This window comes from Abramis brama (assembly GCF_963993115.1).
Source record: "Abramis brama genome assembly, chromosome: 14".
In the NCBI taxonomy this organism is placed as follows: Eukaryota; Metazoa; Chordata; class Actinopteri; order Cypriniformes; family Leuciscidae; genus Abramis; species Abramis brama.
Genome location: NC_139976.1, coordinates 30,568,564 through 30,593,281, shown reverse-complemented (window position 1 = coordinate 30,593,281; position 24,718 = coordinate 30,568,564). Strand labels below are relative to the sequence as shown.

General features: G+C 35.9%; 1 protein-coding gene across 4 annotated transcripts; it reads left to right on the top strand.

Annotated features, from left to right (window-relative positions):
- The first annotated feature begins 1,592 nt into the window (after nucleotides 1-1,592).
- LOC311095719 (eukaryotic elongation factor 2 kinase-like) lies at nucleotides 1,593-22,780 on the top strand. 4 transcript variants are annotated; one of them, XM_084134397.1, is made up of 19 exons: nucleotides 1,593-2,100; nucleotides 2,500-2,784; nucleotides 3,800-3,856; nucleotides 5,186-5,286; nucleotides 8,101-8,161; nucleotides 8,286-8,323; nucleotides 10,107-10,278; nucleotides 10,420-10,569; nucleotides 10,658-10,790; nucleotides 12,284-12,411; nucleotides 12,970-13,165; nucleotides 15,352-15,407; nucleotides 15,513-15,590; nucleotides 16,000-16,056; nucleotides 16,967-17,101; nucleotides 19,145-19,333; nucleotides 19,433-19,557; nucleotides 21,707-21,885; nucleotides 22,056-22,780. In XM_084134397.1, the coding sequence occupies exons 2-19, from the start codon at nucleotides 2,527-2,529 to the stop codon at nucleotides 22,163-22,165; spliced, it is 2,223 nt and encodes a 740-aa protein (XP_083990523.1). In that variant the 5' UTR covers nucleotides 1,593-2,100; nucleotides 2,500-2,526; the 3' UTR covers nucleotides 22,166-22,780. The 4 variants fall into 4 exon arrangements, with proteins under 4 accessions (XP_083990523.1, XP_083990524.1, XP_083990525.1 ...); XM_084134398.1 differs by lacking the exon at nucleotides 16,000-16,056 and having other exon boundaries at nucleotides 1,816-2,100; XM_084134399.1 differs by lacking the exon at nucleotides 3,800-3,856 and having other exon boundaries at nucleotides 1,822-2,100.
- The last annotated feature ends 1,938 nt before the right edge of the window (nucleotides 22,781-24,718 follow it).

The following is a 24,718-nucleotide window of genomic DNA, read 5'->3' as shown; positions in this document are numbered from 1 at the left end:
TCACGTCAAACCGTGCAAATTATACTTTGTTCTCAAATTGTTAATGTTAACAACATCAGCACTGCGTGACTACATTTAATGCCCTTGTTTTCGCATGGGCCCGGCTCTTTTTTTCTGTAGCCACTCCGAAGTCCGATGTCTTTTGCATTTTACAACGGGTGAATCTCCAGTTGTCACTGGTGATTGTCGTTTGAACCTTTCTGGATCCGCCATCAAATTGATAAGTTTAATTATATCAAGTGCTGTGAGAAAAGGCTATAAATCTCCACCTCCAACATCCTCACACGCAACATAGGCTATGTTGCGTGTGAGGATGTTGGAGGAGGTGGAGATTTAGCCGAGACTCCTTCTTTATGTGTACAGATGTGACGTAATAACGCATGCCATAGGCAAATTGGCATTAATAATTATAAACTACATTTTATAAATGCATGCATCACCAGCAGAGAGCGTTAAAGCAATTTAAAGGATCTCCCAAATACAGTATTTTTTAAATTAGAGTTGAATGTTTTAATTCTGCCAGCCATCTCACAGCCTTTCCCGTAGGCCTACATTTGGCATTACAAATGCCTATATAATATTGATAGGATCAAGTAAACAGAGACTATGTTAAGTACCATTAAGTTAGTAAAAACGATTGCATGATGTCCATGACATTTTAGAGTCCATAGAATTTATTTAAGTTCACTAATATTCACTTTTTCATATATACGTTTTTAATATAGTTATAGTTTTTCTGATGAATTATATTTTGATTTCCTTTCCTGTTTAATAGACGAAAAACAGAAAATAATTTGGCAGCGGTGGGATTCGAACCCACGCCATCGAAATGACTGGAGCCTAAATCCAGCGCCTTAGACCACTCGGCCACGCTACCACGAGACTAAAGCGTTAATAGATTTGATATATTAGCATAATAATGATATGCGCATACTAAATCATAATAATAATCTTAATAATAAGATGCTTGATATGGAAATTGTTTTCGGAACTTTACTTTATTATGCCGATTAAAATCTTAGCGCTCATAATAAACAAATTCAGTTTGATACAGATGTTAGTCGGAGAGCATGTTTACTCGCTTTTAACAAATGCAAGGCCAATCGTTGATTGTTTTTACTTGTTAAACTGCAGGTGTCATACGTTTCATGAAATTAAATTATTTAAAAAAGTATTGGAACAACGGTAAGTGTCACATTTGACGATGCTGACACTGGCAATAAAATGAAAACCAAGAACACGAAAATAGCCGCTCGGTTTGCACACTAAGTTACTTGATTTGGCTGGGCAGATCTGTTCTTTTTCACAGTGGCTACGTGCAGCCAGTCCTCACCAGTGTGGAGGCTCGCGCCCTGCCCCCGCGAGCACGACTCTACTATGGCGAAGAATGCTCTCATTAAAATGAATTACGTAAAACGAGACGTTTGCCTATACGCCCATAGAGTACGCCTACTTGATTTGATTTTGGAATGTTGCCGCTTGAAGGCTTGGCTTATAAATATTAATTTTCTTACGTGTCCAGGAAAGGTTAGAATGAATAAATTAATTATTCATGAGACATGCCTTTGTCTTAGTAGAATTCGTAACATACCCCAGCTATCGATTAACAATGAGCTCCTCCATAAAAGGCCATGTGATCGACTTCCAAATGGCTCTCTCTGAATAACATTTTGACTAAGTTATATTTTTATTCAATTTTTCTATGCAAACTGGCTTGTGTCTTTTAAATGTATTTGTTTAGATTTTATACATACTAACATTTCTCTGAACGAGCTGTGTTTTTGATAAAGTCCACTAGAGGGCTAATGCAGTTTTGTCGTTGTCCTGAGTAATGCGAGGCTGGGGGAATCAACAACATAAGACAGGGAACATTGGCTCGCAGGCCAAGACACGTAGTACACATTTCTGCAGAGGCACAGTAAACCTGTCACTGTCCAGTGTGCTCGAGACACAACCGCAGCTGAAACTTCCGTGCAGACGCGCGATTCATTGTTGAGCTGGCTTCCTTGTCCGAAAGGGTGTGAAGAGGATTCGCGAGAATAGAGCATTTGTGTCCTGTTTTCGTTATGTCTTCAATCTAGCGACTTTATTCATTCTAACGTAAGTAATGTGACACGCACTAGTGCTTATTCTTGTGCTCTGTAGTGTTACTACCTTTGAGCTGTTATTTTGTTTTGTTGCTATTAGTTATAATGCATACAAATAAATTATTATATAGCTTTAAATGACATAGTTTTTGAAGGTTTTAAAACACTTTTGTCATTGCAAAAAGAAGTTTTTAAGGAATGTGGCATAACGACTAGTCTAGTTGACGGGACAATCGACCGCGTGAGCAGGGACAGGTTTATCTTAGACTTACATTAACCAATACCTTCACATTTTATCAACCTGTTCTTGATCATTTGTTTCACCCTTACTCTTAAAGCGTGTTTGCATGTTTGTTGACAATGCATCTAATAATGTAATATTTGACACGTCTGCTTACGTGCTTGTGTGTAGTTTTGGTGCACAACACAGTGGGACATCATGGCTGAGGAGGAGCTCATGTTTACTATGGAGGAGGTGGGCAGCCCTCTGGATGTATCTAGGAATGAGTGTAATAAGAATAGAGTGACTTTTAAAGATTCCAATGCAAGTGATGACGATGATGAAGATGACCTCCGCATATGCCCCATAACCGACGACCCCATGAGTCCAACCAAAGGCTTCTGTGACTACCCAAAGAACCTTGTTCGCAACCAGCAGCTTTCTAATTCATTGCCCAAAAACTCCTTTACATACAAGGTGAGGATTTCCAAGTTAATATGCAGTAAATATAAATTGCAAGAGGCTATACTCGATTTTGAATATAGTTATGTATGTATATACAATACAGCACAACTTTATAAGCCTGTTACTACATAATAAAAATATTAAGGGGCCCGGCCAGGGCACAATCTTTCATTACAACATTATTTTATTAATCAAATTAGTTAAGTAGCAGCATTCATGGAAACATATAGTCCCTGACATACTATTTTTGGAACAGCATAGCTGCCAATACTATTTATTCTTTGTGTGTAGTTCACACTACAGCGTTCTATATTTTTGCAAAAACGTGCAGTTTACAGCAAGTACTGTATCCCACTAGTAGTTTGACACCAAATTAGATCATAGATCAAATTAGAACATTTATAATATAATACATAAACCTGTTTTTATTTCTGAATTGCACATGTTAGTAAATAATACGGTCATGTGACAACAATGTAGCATACTTATGTTTGAAACATTCACTATTGCACAATGCATGCTGTTTCACATACTATTTCAGCGGGTCCTGTGCAGTAATGTACACAGTAATGACATCATAGCCACTGTTACTACATTGTGTATTTTAGCACGACTGTAATGCTGTATTGACCAATCATTACCCAGAACTTGAACTATCCATTTCATACTGGCCTTTTGGAGGTCATCCAAGAATGTTCTTAGATTGTTCATGTCCACTTAGACAATGACCTCTCTATAATGGTAAACGAGATTGCCTGTACCACAGAGAACAAGTGAACAAATATTTTTTCTTAACCACAGAAAAAGATTGTGTTGTTACCAGAAGTAGTAAACTAATGTACAGTATGCAAAAACAGTTTTCCTCCATCTCTGACACACTAACTTCCATATATGGAGCTTGAGCTCTCGAGCGCACTTCCTTAACCTCATGTACTGTAAATCTTTCTGTAAATATGTCAGGTTGCATTTATACTCATATTTTTTGTGTGTGTTTAAACAAGTGGGTTTGTCTATTCCTCTAATTTAGAACAAAAATGACAAAGAGCATGATGTCAGGTTTGGATCTTTAACTGAGAAAGGCCGGGTATGTTTAATACAAGTTTCAATTTTTACCCTTCACGTTTTCTGTCTTTCCCCAATTTTGATTAATCCATCTAGACTGGCATCTATCATGGAATGTGTGCTTTTCCCATATTTACCCTAATGCCTTTTTTCCCTTTCACTCCTACATTTGCTTCTTACATCTGCCTCCATTTTTGAGTCCAACACCCATATCTCAAAATCAATCAACAAACGATATACACATAGCCCTACTTTCTTTTTCGACAATCTGTTATATTAGGAAGTACGTCACAGTAAGAGAATAAAAAAGATCTGTTGCTACTTTCATTTCATCATGACTTCAAGCACAATTAAAGCTCCAATCTAGAATTTTACAAGCATAAAGTCTGATTATAATGTACAGCAGAGATGTTACTCTTTAGTGCTCATTTAACCTAGCTATTTACTATTTGAATTTGAATATGCTTCAAATATCAGACTTTTGCAATGAAAAACACAAATACTTGCCTAATTGCCTAATTTAAACATAGGTGTTTTAATTTTTGATAATACATAATTAATTTAAGTTATTTGTTCATGATACTATTGAATTCCTACTCCAATATAGTATGTAAGGTTAGGTATCAGTGGTAGTCCTGTCCTGTTTAGGAGATGATGTCTACGTGATGTCTTGTGACACATGGGTAACATTTCTATACTTAAGGGGTTCCCTGTAAAGAGGTGCCCACATTTTCCTAGTGTCCGACATATATTTGAACTCTGTCTCACTTTGACCTTTCTATAAATAATTGGTTGTGTATACTTGGCCACAGGATCTAGGCTTACTGGTTATTTTAGCATATGGGCAGGTTTACTTCACTGATGACAGGATTTGAGACGTTTACTACAACATAGTATAGAATGCTAGCTCTCTTGCAGTTGTTATTCAGAATTTGCTGCATAAAGTTTATAAAATAACCAAGCCTGGTGTCTACTCCTGACAAATTCTTCGTGGGATCACAGAACAGTGACTCTGTGACTCCGGAAATCAAGGAATGTAACGATTCTGGTGTCAATTCTGATTCCTATAGGGTGCAAGATGTCATTAAAATTATTTGCTGATGGTATTTCTTTATTTTTATTAGGCTGGTATTAGGATCCCCTACATTAAGTCTACTAAAAACTTTCCAGCTCTGATTCAAACTTTCTTTGTCCTTTTATTCTTGCATGTCCTTTATTGTAGCATACCTCTTTTCCTCCTGTTCTTTTCTCGCATCCATAATGTATAGAGTGGATCGCTTCCATCTTCACTCTTCAACCCATATAGACAGATGTAGGAGTTTTTTAAACAACATCAATTTCTCATACTCAGGCTACTTGGAAACATGCTATTGAGAAAGCCAAAGCCATGCCAGATCCTTGGGCTGAGTTCCATCTGGAGGAAATCGAGACAGAGCGCTGTATTCGATACAGGTGAGTGATTTTGAGCCCCTTTGGATGGTTATCCTACTCAAAGGGTTGAATCCATCAAAAGAGCTCAAAGAGTTGACTCCATCAAACACATGAGCAGAGTTGGGGAAGATAGTTGGAATCTGTAGACAGCCAAGCTTCAAGCTGTTCAACTACAGCTATACTCCCACCTACCAACAAACATCATCTACACTGCAGCTACTAAAAGGGTTAAAACATTCCAGACCCATAAGACTTGTGACGAATGAAGATATTTCTGTTGATCCATTAAAAATCCATGCAACCGAAACTTTGACAGTTCAAAAGTTCATACGGAGATTGTAAAAGTATTCCATATGCTATATAAATGGAGTGATTTAACCCAAGTGGTCTGAAGAGACACGATTGCTTTATATGATGAACAGATTTAATTTAGGATATTTTTCACTTATAAGATCAAACATACTTGCTTAACGTCAAGCAAGCACATCTAAAAACATATGAAAACATCAGATGCAAAAGCCGCTAAACGCCACCTCTGTCAAAAATTAGATAATGATATTGAGCGTATTCTCTCCGCACATAGTATATGTTCAAATACTTTCTTTTCCAATCTGCTAAATTCTAGCCTCAGCCCATTCAGAAATACCAGTTCGTCAGGAAAATCAGGTGTGGTGACAAATCGGGTCTCTGTTAGGACCCCCAAGCGATCCCATTGGCTCAAATTACTTTTAATAGGTACTCTCTTTAACGCCTGTTTACAATTCCTACAAAAACGTGTGATAATGAAAGCTGTTTTAACTATGGTATAATGACCATTTAATGTCTGTATTAGTTAGCTTATGTACTAGCCTAGCACACATACAGATTAGCCTGATAGCTTAGTTTAAACACGCAGTTGCACTGACAAATGTATTTGCATGTATTCACAATCATCTTTAATGTAATTGCGTGTTCAATTAAGTGTAAAATGTCAAAATATTTAAGTTATAAAAAGAACAATGTAATGTTCAATTATTCACTTAAATGTCTATAATTATTCATTTATTAATTAACAGTTTAATCAAGTGAAAGAAATTACGTACAATTTGTTTTAGTATGCACAATATAGTGAGCTATACATATTTTAAATTATTATCATTCTTATGTACTTAGTAGTATCATTAATTGATAGTTGATGGAGACCCGATTTCACAGTAGGATCTGATTTGTCATGACAATGGCGTGCGTGTAAAGAAAATCGTTACAGTGGCAATAATGACAGGATTTCACGAGTAGCATGTAAACACAGCAATGTTTCGTGTACTACTGTAACTGACAGAAACTGACATTACTTACATTAAAGGGATAGTTCACCTAAAAATGAAAATTCTGTCATCATTTACTCACCCTCAAGTTGTTTCAAACCTGTATGAATTTCTTTTCAGAAGTTGAAAAGTCTTTTCTTTTCCAAACAGTTGATGGACCCCAATGACTTCCATAGTAGGAAAAAAAAATCAACTGTTTGGTTACAGACATTTTTCAAAATATCTTTTTGTGTTCAGCAGAAAAAAGAAATTCATACAGGTTTGAAACAACTTGAGGGTGAGTAAATGATGACAGAATTTTCATTTTTGGGTGAACTATCCCTTTAAAGAACAGCTATAATACGACACGGACATGGCATCCACTTTGCATCACAGTTCCCCCTACTGTGTGGATCAGTTTCTTCATTGTTACATTCTGAATTCTGCTTTCATCATTTGCAATGTTTCCAGTAGCATCTTTAGTGATTTTACAACTGATTATCATGTATTGTTGTTCCAAGAGGTGGACTTAGAGGTTTTTCCAAAAAGAGCAAACATGAACTTAGCTGATTTTGCAGCGAAAGACAATAAAATTTGTTATATACCAATAAATTAACTAAAGTGACATTTTTTAAATTAAGGCATTTCAATAACTGACTAATAACCTTTTCATTGCTATTAAAGTAAAATTACTGAACCTAAACATAGGAGCCTGATTAAAAAATAAATAAAAGCTAATTTAAATGAAAAAATGTCAGACGTACATAGAGGTTTTTGCATCTGAAGTCTTCATAAGATATACAAATAAAAATGTGGGTTTTTTAATAAATTAATAAACAATTACGGTGACAAAATACACAAATTATTTTGGAAACACCTGACCTACTCTCATGCTACTGAAAAATGTAAAGTTTGTAATGTCTCTACTTTTAATCAGTGACTCCGCAACACTGGCCATGAGAGTTTTTACCACTGTGCCACACCACAGACACCTGGCACATGTCCAAGTCAATCTCAGAGAATTTGTGATTGCATGTTAAATAAGAGACACATAATGTCAGATGTCTCACAGTTCCAGACTCTAATTTTAAACATTTGTAACTTCACACCTCTAAAAAATATCCCTTGACTGCTTGCCAATGGTTGTGTGTGCCATTAAATAACTGTGTTTGATGGGTTGGTCTACATGGTACACAGTGTTCTGGGCCATGGAAAAAAATAACACACACTTATGTAAATATTGGGCGTGTGCCTTTAGGACTGTTCCCATCATGCAGTATTTGCTGTATTGACTCTTTCACTCACTGTCCCAAAGAAGAAGAATCATCACTTGTGTATTTTACAAATATTATTTTCATAATATAGAAGATACTTTTTTTAATGGTAAAATGCATTTACATCTCCTTGTAGCTCTCAGCCACGTAGTTTGAGGCCGATTTCTAGTCGCTGCTGTGGGTAAAAGTTTGATAACTTCTTCCTGAGAATGAAAGGGAATAGAAAGCTACATTTAAAGTGATTTACATTGGTGTAAACATGTATTCTTGCTCTTTAGATACAATGCGGTTACTGGTGAATGGGCAAAAGACGACATATTTATCAAGATTTCCTCTCAGGTACTTTGGTGCCAACATACACTTGTTTTCATTACGAGCTGGAAGTTGCATTTCTGTAAATATGTTGCTAATACTGATTAATTATGTATTCTCTTGGATTAATTGGGATATATTTCTTTTACAGCCGTTTGGAAGAGGAGCCATGAGAGAATGCTTCAGATCGTGAGTCAAGCAAATATGTATTAAATATATGTACCATAGACTAGGTAAATATTACTGTTTGTTAATGAATATTTGTAATAGAAGTGAAAGTGTTATTCAGTTTTTCAGGTTTTTTCACCTTTTAGCCTTTTTGCAGTTAATATAAGTTATAATTTTTTAAAAGTATGAATATCCCATGTAATTGCTTAATTGCTGTCATAAAAACTGCACATTACTATATTAAAAGGATTAGGAAAATATTGTATAGAATAGTTTTGTTTGTCAAGCCAAATTAGTCATAATTGACCAATGCCTATGAAGATTCTATTTGTTAACCTGTAAAAAAAAAATACATCCCTTAATATGTCACTTTGTTATTGATGTATCTTCCATTCAAATGATAATTTTATTAGGGCTGCCCCCTAATAATCGACTAAATGTTAAACACAGAGCTCACTTCTCCCCAACAAAGAGACTGATATCAGAGGGAAAAAATAGCGACAGTGAATCAGGTAGAGCCTAATTGTCCATATTGTTGTAGTGTTTCAGTTTGCTGCTGTATTTTATTTATTAGTTTTTACATAATGTATATTTTTTTTGTTTGTGTTATGACTGAAACCTGAGTTTTCATTCGATATTAAGGCTATACTTTTCTGTCTGTCTAATCCTGGTTTAGATTAAGCCAGGATTAGGCCTTAGTTCTTTCAGGACATTTAACCCTTGCGCATCCTTATGGACATTTTTGTCTTTAGTTTTTTTGATCATTTTGCCTGTGTTAATGTCAACTGCATAAATTTTGGCAGGTGTGTATTTTAATTGGAATTTTACTATTTCACCGCCATTTCCTTTAAAAATAAATACATTTTGCACTAGGTACACAAAATAGTTCCTCTCATGACCAAAATGTCCCAGTTGAAACCCATTAAAACTGCAATTTTTAATCCCAGGGCCATTTGACTATAAAATGATGAAATCTTTGTTAATAGGCTTTCATTCTGTTGGCAAACTTTTACTATTTTTTTTACCAGATGGTGCAATTTTTTCAGGTTTAGCCTATAAAGCAAATACTCGCTTTATTCCTGTTTTCTGCTTCTGCATATAATAAATATGAGTGTGGTTTGTATGTGTGTAATAAAACAAATGTGTGCGTGTATGTGCCTGTAATATTTGAGCAGTGTTTCCCCAAGGATTGGGGACGAGGGGCGGCTCAGCCCCCCCAAAACAATGGTTGGGGAAACACTGTTTGAGAGAGAAAAACTCTACTGCAAATCCCAAATCCAACCACTGTGTGTCCCAGTGAGTTTTGCTGGCATCTAATTCGGAAAATTTGGTACTGCGTCCAAACAAAATCTTACTGAAAGCTCATTCTTTGAGATAATAACATTAAATTTGGAACACAACTTGTTTAGATTTATGGCTTTGAATTTCTAGCAGTTTTATAGTTCAACATGTTTCATAAAATACACATTTTATATAAAATAATGTTCATAAATCAACCTTCATAACCAACTTTTTGTTTGTTTTACTTTTTAAACTTTTAAAACAGCTCAAACATGCATTTTAGTCTGGGACCATAGGCTTAAACCTTGTCTGTGAAAGCAGGGGTTAATTTAATATTTTAAATGCTCATTATTATGGTTTAGTAGGCTATTTCTCCCCCAACTAATCGACTAATGGCTTAAATGACTAATACTCGACTAGGAAATTCTTAAGTCAGGGGCAGCCCTCAAATTTGATACTCTCATCTCTTGTTTTAAAATGGATTTTTGTTGACCTGTAGCTTTCTATTGTCTATCGTTCACAGGAAGAAGTTATCAAACTTTTCCCACAGCAGCAAATGGAAATCAGCCTCAAACTACGTGGCTAAGCGATACATGGAGACTGTGGACAGAGAGGTTTACTTTGAGGATGTGAAGTTACAAATGGAGGCTAAATTATGGGGCGAGGAGTTCAATCGCCACAGGCCTCCCAAACAGGTACTTCTCTGGTGAATGTTTTTAATATGAATAAAACAGTCACATTTTGTGTGTAATCCAGGTTTGACCACTCAACATTGGTTTGATCAATCATACCAGATATGAATTATGTACCAATTTAACGTATCCCATCATTGTTAGGTTGACATCATGCAGATGTGTGTTGTGGAAATGACTAGTCGCCCTGGGAGCCCTTTGTTTCACCTGGAACACTACATTGAGGGGAAGTACACAAAGTACAACTCCAACTCTGGTTTCGTGAGGGACGATAACATACGGCTTACGCCCCAGGTTGTCAAGGATGTAACAAATCTAAATCTGTTGTCCCAGTGAAATGATGTGTGATTATTTATTGGCAATGATGTTTTTGTGGCTTTAGGCATTTAGTCATTTCACATTTGAGCGCTCTGGACACCAGCTGATAGTGGTGGACATTCAGGGTGTTGGGGACCTTTATACAGATCCTCAGATCCACACTGAGAAGGGGACTGACTTTGGAGATGGCAATCTGGGTATTTATCAATATCCTGCATTTTTTCTCCTTATAAACTTGAAGACTTCTTATAAATTTGATTTGTCTTAAGCACAAGTACTTTAAGCATGAGGAACATTTTAGTGATGCACTGACATTTTGGCAACTGAAAATATTTGTCCGAAATTAAATTTCAGTTATGGATGAAACATTGACTGAAACAGTGAAGTTTAATTAGTACTTCTCCGATGATGTTATTTTTGACTGTAAGTGTCTTTTTCATGCACACGATGTGGATAAACTACAACAGGTAATTATGTCAGCTGTGTGGACAATATAAATTTTCCGTTTTTAATCGATCTTCATTTTGATGAACCAAGATGTTTTAGTCTATGCTGTTTTCAAAGCACAAAACATTATTTGTAGTGCACCTACCATCATGCTTTGTAACTTTTGGGGCCCTATTTTAACGATCTAAGCTCATGGTCTAAAGCACACGGCGTAAGCGCACTTAGGGCATGTCCGAATCCACTTTTGCTAGTTTAACGACGGGAAAAATGGTCGGCGTGCCCGGCGCATGGTCTAAAAGGGTTGTCCCTATTCTCTTAATGAGTAATGGGTGTGCTTTGGGCGTAACATGCAATAAACCAATCAGAGTCTCATCTCCCATTCCCTTTAAAAGCCAGTTGCGCTCGCCCCATGGCCGATTCGCAATTTACATGGTGGAATTTGCAAGCGGAAAAACTGAACACTTCTCTAGTGAGGAAATGGATCTGAGCAGACCATCTACAGGACAAAGTGTACGGGCGTTGTTGACCCACCTATAGGCGCATATTACTAACGCGCTCTGTAAATAACAAAAAAATATATATTGTGAATATAACAAGGTGTGTTTGCATTGTTGGCGCGTTGCTATTTTGAGGCAACTGAAACCTGCTCTAAAGTCAATGGCGCAGTCTATTTCAGTTGCCTCAAAATAGCAACGTGCCAACAATGCGCCTGAACACAGACCTCGTTTTCAGACCAGCACGCCCATGGGCGCACAGATGGCCGCAAATGCATTTGCTATTTAAACAACGTGGAGCAGGATGTGAAAATGATAACTGTGTCGGGCTGAAACTAGGTAAAACTTCTAGTGTCGCGCCTGGCGCTGTATTGTGCCGGATGTATGATAGAGCCCTTGATATGGAACAAAATCTTAGCTTTCTGAAAAGAACTCTAGAGAGGAGCATTTAAATAAATATATGCACTAAATTTCACATTCATTATAATTTGACTCAACCTGTGACATAATTATGTTATGTATGTTTGAACAAATCTCTCATCAAAACAAGTTTTTATTACAGCCACCGTGTAAATATTTATTTTTCAACAACGAATTGGAGTAGAAACATAATTTGTATTATTAAAAATGTATATAAAACGTCCTTTTTAATCTGTGCATTTGAAATATTTTGGCTTTCGGGGAAAAAATTGTTTTTGTGCATCACTACTAGTAATGGTTGTCTTATGTATGTTGTGTGTGTGTTTCAGGTGTGCGTGGCATGGCTCTTTTCTTCCACTCTCACCTGTGTAATAAGATCTGTAGGAGTATGAGCCTCACTCGCTTTGACCTGTCCCCTGCTGAAATCTCACAACTGGACTGCACCAACAAATTGCTGGTTTGTACAAGATCCTTATGTAAGCTCTATATACGTAACATGGGCTCAACAGTAGGATTGCCTGGGGCTAGTGTGAGAAGTTTGGGTCAGTTGATGGAACCGCCCAATATAGACGGTGCTGTATTTATATGCTGCAGTGATGACGCCATGACGGCCAGTAGGCCATCCTGGAAGTTGCATCAGCCTGGTTCCCTCAACAAAAACCCAATCGGATTTTACCATTAGCTTTAGGATTTTAGTGCATCCGCTAATGGATCCAAGATTGTATCTCATAAATTACCCCACTAATAATGCCCAGAATAGTACCAAACTTCTACAGTAGTAAAAATAGGTTCTGTACTTATAAAACGAGGCATTGGAAAGTTTGTAAGTACATCAGAAGTTTATTTAAATAACACTTTCCTGATCGCTTATGCTACCGCTAACCCAGACGTCGAGGTCACTTCTGTGATTTGGGAAAAGCCTGTATGTACTTACAAACTTTCCAATGCCTTTCCAAAACTTAGAGTTACAAATATTTCTGAAAGTTTTCTAAATGAATAATTTTTTTCTAAGCAGAATTCAGCTCAGACTGTCCTCCGTGGATGTGAAGAGCAGTGTGGTTCGCCCAGGGTTCGGACAATCTCTCTCGGCCACATGCCTGTTCTTCTGTCCCGGCTCTCTGAGACTTCCTCAGTTGATGAAAACAGCGAGACAGACTCGGTTCCCTGTTCTCCACTTAGTATTGGCGTCTCTGCAGACCGATCATCCATGGGTAATACTATACTAATCCGGTACTATGTGTGAATGCACTTAAAGGGATAGTTCACCCAAAAATGAAAAGTAGCCCATGATTTACTCACCATCAAGTCATCCTAGGTGTATATGACATTCTTCTTTCAGACGAATACAATCGGAGTTATTTTACAAAATGTCCTGGCTCTTCCAAGCTTTATAATGGCAGTGAATGGCCGTTTCTGTTTTAAGTCCATAAAAATGCATCTATCCATGATAAAATTGCTCCACACGGCTCTGTGGGGTTAATAAAGGCCTTCTGAAGCGAAGCGATGAGTTTGTGTAAGAAAAAATATCCATATTGAATACTTCATAAAGTAAAATAACTAGCTTTCGGCCAAACGAACATACGGAATCGACTTAAGTCTAAGTGCAACTTATGCGAGTAATGCGTCATACTGCTGATATTTACGCTGTGCCATTACGCACTACGCGTACTTCCGACGTCAGAAGTTGCGTAAGTTGCACTTTAGGCGCAAATAGACTGCGTATAGCCGTTTGGCCGGAAGCTAGAATTTTTTGTTACACAAATGCATCCCTTCACTTCAGAAGGCCTTTATTAACCCCCCGGAGCCGTGTGGAGCACTTTTATCATGGATGGATGCACTTTGATGGACTTCAAAAAATATACGGCCATTCACTGCCATTATAAAGCTTGGAAGAGCCTGGACATTTTTTAATATAACTCAGATTGTATTCGTCTGAACTCTGAAAGAAGAACTAGGATGATTTGAGGGTGAGTAAATCATGGGCTAATTTGAATTTTTGGGTGAACTATCCCTTTAATAGACCACCTGAGGAATACCAAATCCCCCTTAAGACAAGTCAGATCACTTTGGTGACAGATATTTTTTACGTAGGTAACGTACAGTTGCAATCTTCTTGATTGGAGAAATAACTGAAATATCCAAAACTGTTTGTTAAGATTGAAAGATAATATATTTATTGTGAACAATACAATCTGACAACAATGGTATCATAATTTTCACTTTCTTTACTGTATACTTTCCTTCAGACAGGTCTAATTAACATTTAATGCAGTTATCTGTCTCCCCCTCCATAGACTGTCTCTGGTAATTTCAGTGTGTTAGTTGCCCTCTACTGAAGACAACAGACATAACAAGGAATGAATCCTTGCATCTATAGTTGTTGTTTTTTTGTGTGTTTTTTTTTTTTTTGCGTACCTCATGCAGTCAGAATTTATTAGCTGTCAGTATGTTGCAACCACCTGGACATTTTGTTTTAAATATATGTATTTAAAGTACTAAAAGTACCTCCACTTGTTGTCAGTTGGCCGAGAACTGAAGTGGGCCTTTGACTGGCTGGTTGTGATGTTAATATATTACCAATTCATTTCTATGGGAAAACAAGGAAATACTTAATGGATTTGGCCATTTTTAGAGAGAAAAGTTGTGTTTGACACTTAAAAAGCAAAAATCCAGAACCATCTTTATTTTGACAGCAATGTGGGTAAAAGAAAATTGCTGTAGAAATAAGGGATGCTCTAAATGTGTAAGTCTGCAGCAGTGTGACTTATCTAAATATAGCCACAATTATCAGAAACTTCCCCTTAGAAATGACAGTGAATGAGTAACTATAGTAGGTAGTTAGGGTTTATTTTCCCTAATGCTAATTGATGTTCCCCCTAGAGAATGATGCACTGCTGACTGCATCTATGGCTTAGATCATGAATATTAATTAGCTGGTGCTGATGTTGCTAAGTAACCTTCCTGGGCCAGTTTGCACTGACCTTTTATTGTTTTGATTAATATTATAACTAAGGACACATATTCTAATTTACCTAAACAGTATAAGGCTTTAGTAGAGTATACACTTGTCCGAAATATCAAAACTGTCATGTTAGCAATTTAACATTGATTTGAAACAGTATCGACAAAAGTGTTTAAGCAATTATTACCAATAGCACCAATGTAATTAAATTGAGTTAAAACACATTGATTTGTTTTAAGCTTTTCCTCAATTCATGTGCAAAACAACTGCAACATATCAAGGCATTCTAGCTCATATATAAAGTTAGCTCTCATACAGTGTGTCAGGTGCATAATGAACAGCCTTAGCACTGCATATTTTGTTTTGGGACAAATGCACTCTCATTTTTATTAATTTCACCACCACTTATGTCTCTCGATTTATGTTTCATAACAGGCTGGTCTTTTATGAATGAAATGAATGAGACACATCGAGCTAACACAGATCAAAAGGTCAGTTTGTGAATTAGAATATATATCCATTGTTGACAGTGGTATTAAATTCAGTGATATTTTGTGGAAACTGATTTATACTATTAACTGTACTTGCATTCACAGGACTCGGAGAATGGAGGAGACAGTGGTTTCCCTAGTGAGAAACGCAGTGAAGGAGACTTAGTGGAACATCACAACCAGGTATCGAATATCACCTGGATATTTTTTTTAATCACAACAGTATTTGTATCCAGCACAGGGTTTTGGATGAATTTCAGCATTAAATCTGAACAAATACAGAACATTATTACATTTAAATTAAACTAGTTTACAAATATTGTTTTGTTTTTTAGATATAGATGGATATAGATTATGTTAATAATATAGTTATTTCATATGTTTAGTCCCAGGCTACTGAGAAATGTAGTTGAAATTATAATCTGTTCTTGCTTGATTTCTTTGTTACTCCGTGACAAAATTTCCTTTCTACTGCATTATAAACTTGTTGTTGTGTGCTGTGCTTATGTGCATCATGAAATGCAGCAGTTGTACACTTTTGGGCTCCTAAGATATGTGATGGTAGGTTTTTAATTCATTCATCATTATTTAGGGACGTCCCTTCTACAACAGACATTTCTCAGAATCGGATGAGGACAGTGTTCGTCGGGTAACTACAAAACCGTTGATAAAATCCCTGTATCTAATCACGATAGTCACCCATCACCCATTGATTCCTAATCTTTCTTCTCATAGAACATTGATTTAAAGTGGTGCTTTTTTGTAATCTACTTTTTTTTTAATCTAAACTTCTAAACCTTTTCATCTCATTATTCTTTCATCTAAACCCCTTTATCTCATCTTACTTTAACCCCCTCTCAAGTGGCAAGCTCTCCTTTCCCATACTGTACACGCATATGCTTGGTTCCCAAGATCATGGAAAACCTGTCAATGTCAGGGAATTTTAAAACTGTGATTTTTGAATGGCATGTAAAAGTCATGCAGTTGTGCTCAAAAGATATTTCATTGACTAGCAGTTGCTGCTTGTGAGTGAAATTTCTATTAAAACAATAAATTAAATAAATTGGAGAGAAAAAAAAAAGGAAAGGTAAGTTATGTGGGAACCCTGCATGTGATTTCCTGCATGCATTGCTTTTTTTGTGCAGAAATATTTCAAGTGATTTTGTTGTTGTTGTTGTGGTTTTCAAAGTCTCACAGATGTTAGTTCTTCTGCTATCCATATTTAAGGATTCAAGGAATGTTATATATTAAAAAAAGTGAAAGCATTTACATCTAAAAACAGTTTGTCGAATGACAAACCGTTTTCATTGACAATAAAGGACCACTTCACAGACCAGCTATGCACTGTATTTGATATCACAACAGACTAGCGCTCTAAGCTATATGCTGTTCCTAAACACTGTCTATTTCTGACCTTGGTCTTGGCCAGTAATGGATAAAAAAAGGTGTGGATATATTTAAAATTCGGATATGGGGCAATTCATAAAGTCAATGTTGTTGTCATTTCTTGCCTCAGTTATTACTCTAGGGATAATATGTATTTTTGTTGTCTCTCTCAGCTGACAGAAGAAAAATGGAGTTTTTTCCATTCATCTCGCTCCCACATACACAGATCCTCCTGTGTGGCAATGGAGGTGGAGAGACTGAACAATATGCTTCTTGAAAGGAAAATTGGCAAATCCATCCTAGGCAAGGTAAGAAATTGGTAAAAAAAAAACAGGGGCTAGAGAGACTACCAATTAGATAGGCATTTGAAACTGAATGCAGTGATTGGATGAAATATTTTTCCACAGAAGATAAATGTGTGTATATATATATATATATATATATATATATATATATATATATATATATATATATATATATATTTAGACTACTTTTATTATTGATTGCTATCAGGATGTGAAGAAAGTTTCAACCAGTATAACAAAAGTGTTTATGAAAACATTGCCTGCCCTACCTTTAATAAAATTCTGTCAGGTTTCTGTCGCTCCATTGAAAGTCCATGCAATTTTGAAAGTCCAAAAAAACTTTGAAAAGGTCCAAACAGGTCATAAAGGTGTCGTAAAAGTAATCCATATGAATCAAGTTTATTCCAAGTCTTGTGAAGAGATACAATCGCTTAATATGATGAACAGATTTAATTTAGGGCTGTATTTGACTTTAAAGGTGCATTGCGCAACATTTCATGTTAAAAATACCCGTTTTTCTAACCCATACATGCTTAAACAATTGCCTGATGGGCTGAATGAGCTCTGATCACTGCGATTGCCTCTATAATCCTGTACAGTAAAATAAATAAGAGGGATTCGGGACGGAATTTGAGACTGGGCGTGACGTCATGCGCGTTCATGCTCACCTGGTAATGTCTGGCAGGTTTGTGTATTCGCCGCCATTCTCCGTATCAGCGAAGACAACTCGAGCGACAAAACTTTAGTCAACTTTCGACAAAAGTAGAAGATGGATTCAAAGAGACCGGCTTGTAGTTCATTCCAAACCCCAACGCAAACTCCACGTAAGACAAAGAAAAGAAAACTTTTGTCTAGTGCCACAGGCGTCGGAATAAGACGAGAGTCAACATCGGGAAGGCTTTCAACAAATGGAGAGATCTCCGGTCTGCACACACTAGGAAGCGCCCGCGCCCTCAGATCACTTGGACGTGGCTGTGTACAAAAGGTAAAAAATATATAAATACTGTTCGTTGGAATCTCCGGTCTGCTCTAGGGCTCAAACGGGATCCTCAGTTGGCTTTTTTCTTGATAAAACGGTAAGATATAGCCCAGTCTCTAATGTCTGATACGGCAAATCTATGACAACAAATGATGTAACTTAGCTGCTAATAATCTTGAGACATTTGAGTGTACTTTGTTGACCAACTGTGTATGGTATGATTATTATTTTGAGCTTTTACAAAGTAATAACAAAGTAATAACTTATATTGTTCATGAACGTGTTTCCATAATAACGTTAATACAATCATAAGTGGATACAGTAAACACATAAAACAGTTCAACATGGAGATAGATGGAAACAAAAAACGAAGTTTTCTACTACCCCCGTTTTCCCCTCACACATAAGTGTGTAATTTACTCAAATACCTTTCCTTTCACATATTTAAAATGACTTGGAGATTTATAACTTTATTACCTCTGAAAACATTATGACTGTAAACAAAAGATTTGTGCGGCTGATGCTCCTTTGGTTATGAACAGCTCGTGCTCGTGCAAGCGTGCGTGCTGTCCATGAGCGTGCACACTTCTGGTTGCAGTTTCGCTTGTCGCCAGAGGGGGCATAGTTCTGCAAAAACTCAGAGACTTGCGCAATGCACCTTTAACATGAAAGCTCAAACTTGCATGTGTCATACACTAGAACAAACCTCACTGGTTCTCCTGAGGCACATACACGTTTGAGCTTCTGTTTTTACCATATTTGATGTGCTCTATGTATTTTTTGTTAAATTAAATTAAATCTGTTGATCATATAATGTATCTCTTCACAAGACTTGGATTAAAACGCTCAGTTCATATGGATTAGTTTTACGACGCATTTATGAACTTTTTGTATCTTTTTGGAAAGTTTTGTTTGCACAGACTTCCAGTGGAGGGACAGAAACCTTTCATTAACATCATCTTTATTTGTGTTTTGAAGATGAACCAAAGTCTAATGGGTTTTGAACAAGATAAGGATGAGTAAATGATGATTGAATTTAAATTTTTGGGTGAACTATCCCTTTTTAGGTTCATCTAGCCATGGTCCGCTACCACGAGGGCGGGCGCTTCTGTGAGAAGGATGCACCGTGGGACGAGATTTCTGCAATATATCATCTGGAGAGGGCCACCATGTGTGGGGAGCTCGAGGCTATAGTTGCTCTTGGCCAGTGTTATCTTCAGCTGCCACATCACATTCTACCAGAGATAGAATTAGAGGTGCTTTTTCCCCAAATGGTCTCATGGATGATAACATATTATTTTATCTCTCTGCCCTGCTTATTCTTCCTCTGTCATGTCTGTGTTGTTTCATCTCAGGCGTCTGAGGAAAACAGCAAGAAGGGCTTCGGCTTCCTGCTGCAGGCCGCCGAGGCAGGAGATCGGCCCTGTATGATTCAAGTGGCACGAGCATTCGACACAGGTCTGAAACTCCCTTCTGATAGGTAAGATCATTTTTTCACATCATTCACATACATTTTTATCTGTATGGACCAAAATGTGTTTAGACAGTGATCCTCCTACTCAGTATGGAATTTGATTTTAGTATCAGACAGAATATTAAAAAAAGATCATTTCCAGATTACGTTTTCAGACTGTTGCCCCTATTTAGTTGTCTAAAATATAAATAATTTAATAAATTATATTACATGCATATTTACATACCAGCAACAGATAAGGGACTGCGTGATCATGTAAATCACACTGTACTTTGCTGTTTGGTGATCATGCAACATCAAACCATCATTACAGTATCAAACTGATATGTCAGAGGTATATATATGCAGGTTATAATGCGTTTCAGATTTCTTCTCATTATGTAAGCATGTATAAACAATGCATTCGGTGAACGTGAGTGTAGATCAGCACTGTGGCAGAAAAAAAATATATACTTACAGATTACTGTACTACTGAATATAATGCTGGAATAATAATGCCTGATAATAAATTATTTCATCAGTAGTGAACAATATTATACTGAATAACATATCCTGCCATTATTTTGAAAATAATATTTTCCACAAAAAAAATAAAATAAATAAATAAATAAATAAATAATATATATATATATATATATATATATATATATATATATATATATATATATATATATATATATATACAGTGAGGAAAATAAGTATTTGAACACCCTGCTATTTTGCAAGTTCTCCCACTTAGAAATCATGGAGGGGTCTGAAATTGTCATCGTAGGTGCATGTCCACTGTGAGAGACATAATCAAAAAAAAAAATCCAGAAATCACAATATATGATTTTTTAACTATTTATTTGTATGATACAGCTGCAAATAAGTATTTGAACACCTGTCTATCAGCTAGAATTCGGACCCTCAAAGACCTGTTAGTCTGCCTTTAAAATGTCCACCTCCACTCCATTTATTATCCTAAATTAGATGCACCTGTTTGAGGTCGTTAGCTGCATAAAGACACCTGTCCAGGAAACGTTTGACCTCTGTAATTGCAAACAAAGGCTACTGTACCAAATATTAACATTGATTTTCTCAGGTGTTCAAATACTTATTTGCAGCTGTATCATACAAATAAATAGTTAAAAAATCATACATTGTGATTTCTGGATTTTTTTTTTAGATTATGTCTCTCACAGTGGACATGCACCTACGATGACAATTTCAGACCCCTCCATGATTTCTAAGTGGGAGAACTTGCAAAATAGCAGGGTGTTCAAATACTTATTTTCCTCACTGTATATATATATATATATATATATGTATGTATGTGTATGTATATATATATATATATATATATATATATATATATATATATATATATATATATATATATATATATATATATAATCAGTAACAATATTGTTTTTGAAACATAACATTATTATTAATAATACTAGTTCAAAATGCCCGTGCAAAATCAGTTTTTGTGTGTGTTTTTAGTAATTGTTGATTTGGTGCCCGTGAAAGAGACTGTGAACACATTGAATTCAGGGAGCAGGCTAGGTTACTACAAATTATGGCTGTGAATAAAATATAATAGTCAGAAGTAAACAGTGTAGCTGACAGAGTATGTCAGAATGTTTACACAACCTTCTTGGGGCTTCTTTGACCGATACAACCCTCTAATGTCAGAATGTTTATTTTTAAACCACAACCTTCTAAGTGCTTCTTTTACCGATACATTTAACAATATCTTTAGCATTTCTAATCCAAACAACGTCAAACTTGGCACTGCACTTACTCGTGCCCGTAGAAAGAAACCTGTCGAGTTTGAAATCCATCGGACTAACGGTTCGAGAGATATGCGAATAACAGACATACAGACACACACACACACAGACAGACAGACAGACGTTTCTGTAATTTATAGATAGATGAATTTAAAGTACACATTCAATGCTGAATGTGAACTGGGTTTGGTGTTCACTGATTTTGAATGATCTACAGTACATACTATCTACCGTATTCTGTTGTATTTTGAAACCATTTATCACATGTTAAATATGGTCTGAAAAATCTACAGAGAAGTCTGGAAAAGTATGGAATTTTAAAATGGAAAATCTGTTGGAACCCACTTTAGAACTGAAAGTTTTATTTTGAAACGCAGGGCATTGGACTGGAAGCACGCCGTGCACTGGTACGACTCTGCCCTTAAGATGACAGACTATGACGAGGGCGGAGAGTTTGATGGGATGCAGGACGAGCCGCGCTACCTTCTGTTGGCACGATTGGCTGAGATGTACCAGGAGGGAGGGTTCAACCTGGATGCAGACCCACAAAGAGCAGGTGAGTGTATCTCACGCTACATTCATCAACATCCAACACAGTGGTTCAGTACTTCAGATTTAACATCAGAAAATATTACAACAGTATGATATCAGATTGACAATTTTAGTTTTTAAATGTGTCTTGAATTTGCTGTAATGTTTTAAATTGGAATTGTATGCATTTTGTAGGTGATCTTTTCACTGAGGCAGCTGATGCAGCAATGGAGGCCATGAAGGGTAGACTGGCCAATCAGTACTACATGAAAGCAGAGGAAGCATGGGCTATGATGGAAGAATGAAAGCGCAGATTAGCCAAAAAAACAAACAAACACGAAATGATTCATTTTCTGCATCCAGCCCGTTTACATGCTGTTTTCGATGTTCTATTTGACGAATGTTCTATTTTGGTCTTGATAATGTTGATCTTGGATCAAGTTTTTAATGAATGTGACAAGGGCATGCGCTGATTCTAGATCAGTGATATACTGAGGTGCTAAATACACACACTCTCATGGTTAATTTTTTTTATTAAGAATAGTTGCACAGTGTCTGCAGCCTGTTCTAGCTGCTTCATGGGAATTTGGGATATGCGCATTACCTGTCAGTAATTTTATTCTCTTTATTCTAAAAGGTCAACTGGATTTTTTCTTAATAAACCTGTTGTGACTGTTAAAAAAAAAAGACATCATTGATGATTTAACATACTTCTGTAAAATTAATTTACTATATTGTTAGATCTGATGTGTAAGGATTTTAAGCATCAAAAGTTATTGCTGTGAGTTTTAACCTGTTTTTGCATTAATGCAGAATTCACCATAATCAAGGGCTGTACCAGTGTGTGTGATTGTTTGTGCTTTTTTTTTAATGAGTATTAAATTAAATAATAATAATAAATAAAATATTTTTTAAAGTAAGTCTCAGTTCACAATATGCCTGTTTAACTAGAAGGTAATATGATCTGTTGTCTTTTAAGTTCATACCAAGATGTCATTGCAGATAAATTAATGGTAATAAAGATAATAAAGTATGGAATAAGCTGGAATTTCAGGCATGACAAGGACATCCAGCAACTCTAGCTCTTCAATGCACACCACAAAGATAAAATACATTCCTTCAGGGTGGTATAAGATTCTGATCACTCAGTCTGGAGTTTTACAATAATGCCAGCCTTATGTGTGCAACGATGTAATTTTTTATATAGACAGTTGTAGGATTTATTTATTGCCCATTATTCTAGATTTTATCAGCATTCATTTCAATTTCAGATACAGTTCTTGGACATAATTTAAATATTTAAAAATATTAATTATTTTATGTGATAATTACTTATGTATCGTATTTCAATGAAAATGTATTGTTATTACTGACACATTTGTGAGGCAAAAGAAGTTAGAAACTATTATCCTCAGATAAAATTAAAAGGGCCACTTATTTAAAAAAACACTTATTACATGCTAAGTATAATATTGCAAATTTCAACAACATTAACATTTATGTTAATAAATGTTATGAACAGCATGCTTGCGCCGTGCTGTATTGGTTGAGCTACAGGAATAATCAATAGGCTAATGATGTTTTTTTTTATATATATATATAGGCCTATTATTTTGAAATAATGTAACTTATTTTATATATCTGAATTCATCCACATTTCTATTCCTTACTGTACAGGTAGAGGTAAGCATACCTATTAAGCCACCAAAATCTAAGTCTACGTTTTTTTCATTGATATTGACATGGTTTATAAGAAAAATAATTTGTTAAAATGCAAGGTTTATATCTCATTTGAAAATGAATTAATTCGTTGATGTACATTTTAGAATATAAAATTAAGATATTTTATGAATAAAGTCAGAAGTCTGGCATGGTCTTAATTGGTACTTTGGCACCATTTAAGCGGCATGTGTTCCAAATAAGCCAAAATATCAAAATGAATTGATTTTTAAGAAGTTAAACATCAATATATTTATTTGGTGACAGGGAAGTATTTAAAAAAAAATACTTTTGCTATGATAAAATTTGCATTCACTAAAATGGATCACAAAACATTTAGTGTTTGCAGTTCACATGCTTAATTATTTGGCCATCTAGCCTTTCTGTAGGGCTAATAGTTTGAGCTTGAGATTAGCTTTGAGCGCAAGCTAATAAAACTCATCTTTCCATTTAAAGGAAATTATATAAAATGATAAAGTACTATTCGTTCATACACACACACACACACACACAATGTATCTCTTATTTGACATAATATCAATGTAGACAGTTACCAAAGAAATGGCTGAAAATTGCGTTGAGTGTGTTGATTTCTGAAGGGTCCCGAAACACCAAAGTTTTGGGGTGACATTGTGTGATGTCCTGAGACAGCAAGCACGTGGGTGGGGCTAACTCAACATTGGCAAATGTGATTGGTATGCAATAAAAAAATTTTTTTTTTTTTTTTTTTTTTTTTTTTTACTTCAGAGTTGAGAGTGGGCTTAAAGGTACATGGGCTTAATGGGTACACTTACCCTTAGTTATTTATTTTGATATCTGATATCGTTTTGGGTTTGTTCTTGTCATGTTTCTGTGTCATGTCTTGTTTCCATGTCTGTCATGTGATTCCCTGTTTGTCATGTGATCCTGCCATGTCTTGTCATTGGTTAATTGTCTGATCATTGTTCACAGGTGTCCCTTGTTTTGTCATTAGTCTGTGTATTTAAGCCCTCATGTTTGCCATGTGTCTTTGTCAAGTATTGTTTCCTGTAGTTCTGCTGTAGTGTAAGTTTCATGTTCATGCCACGGTTTTTGTTTTCATGCCACGTCATGTTTTTGTTTGATGTCTTGTTTTGTTTCAAATAAACTGCACTTGGGTT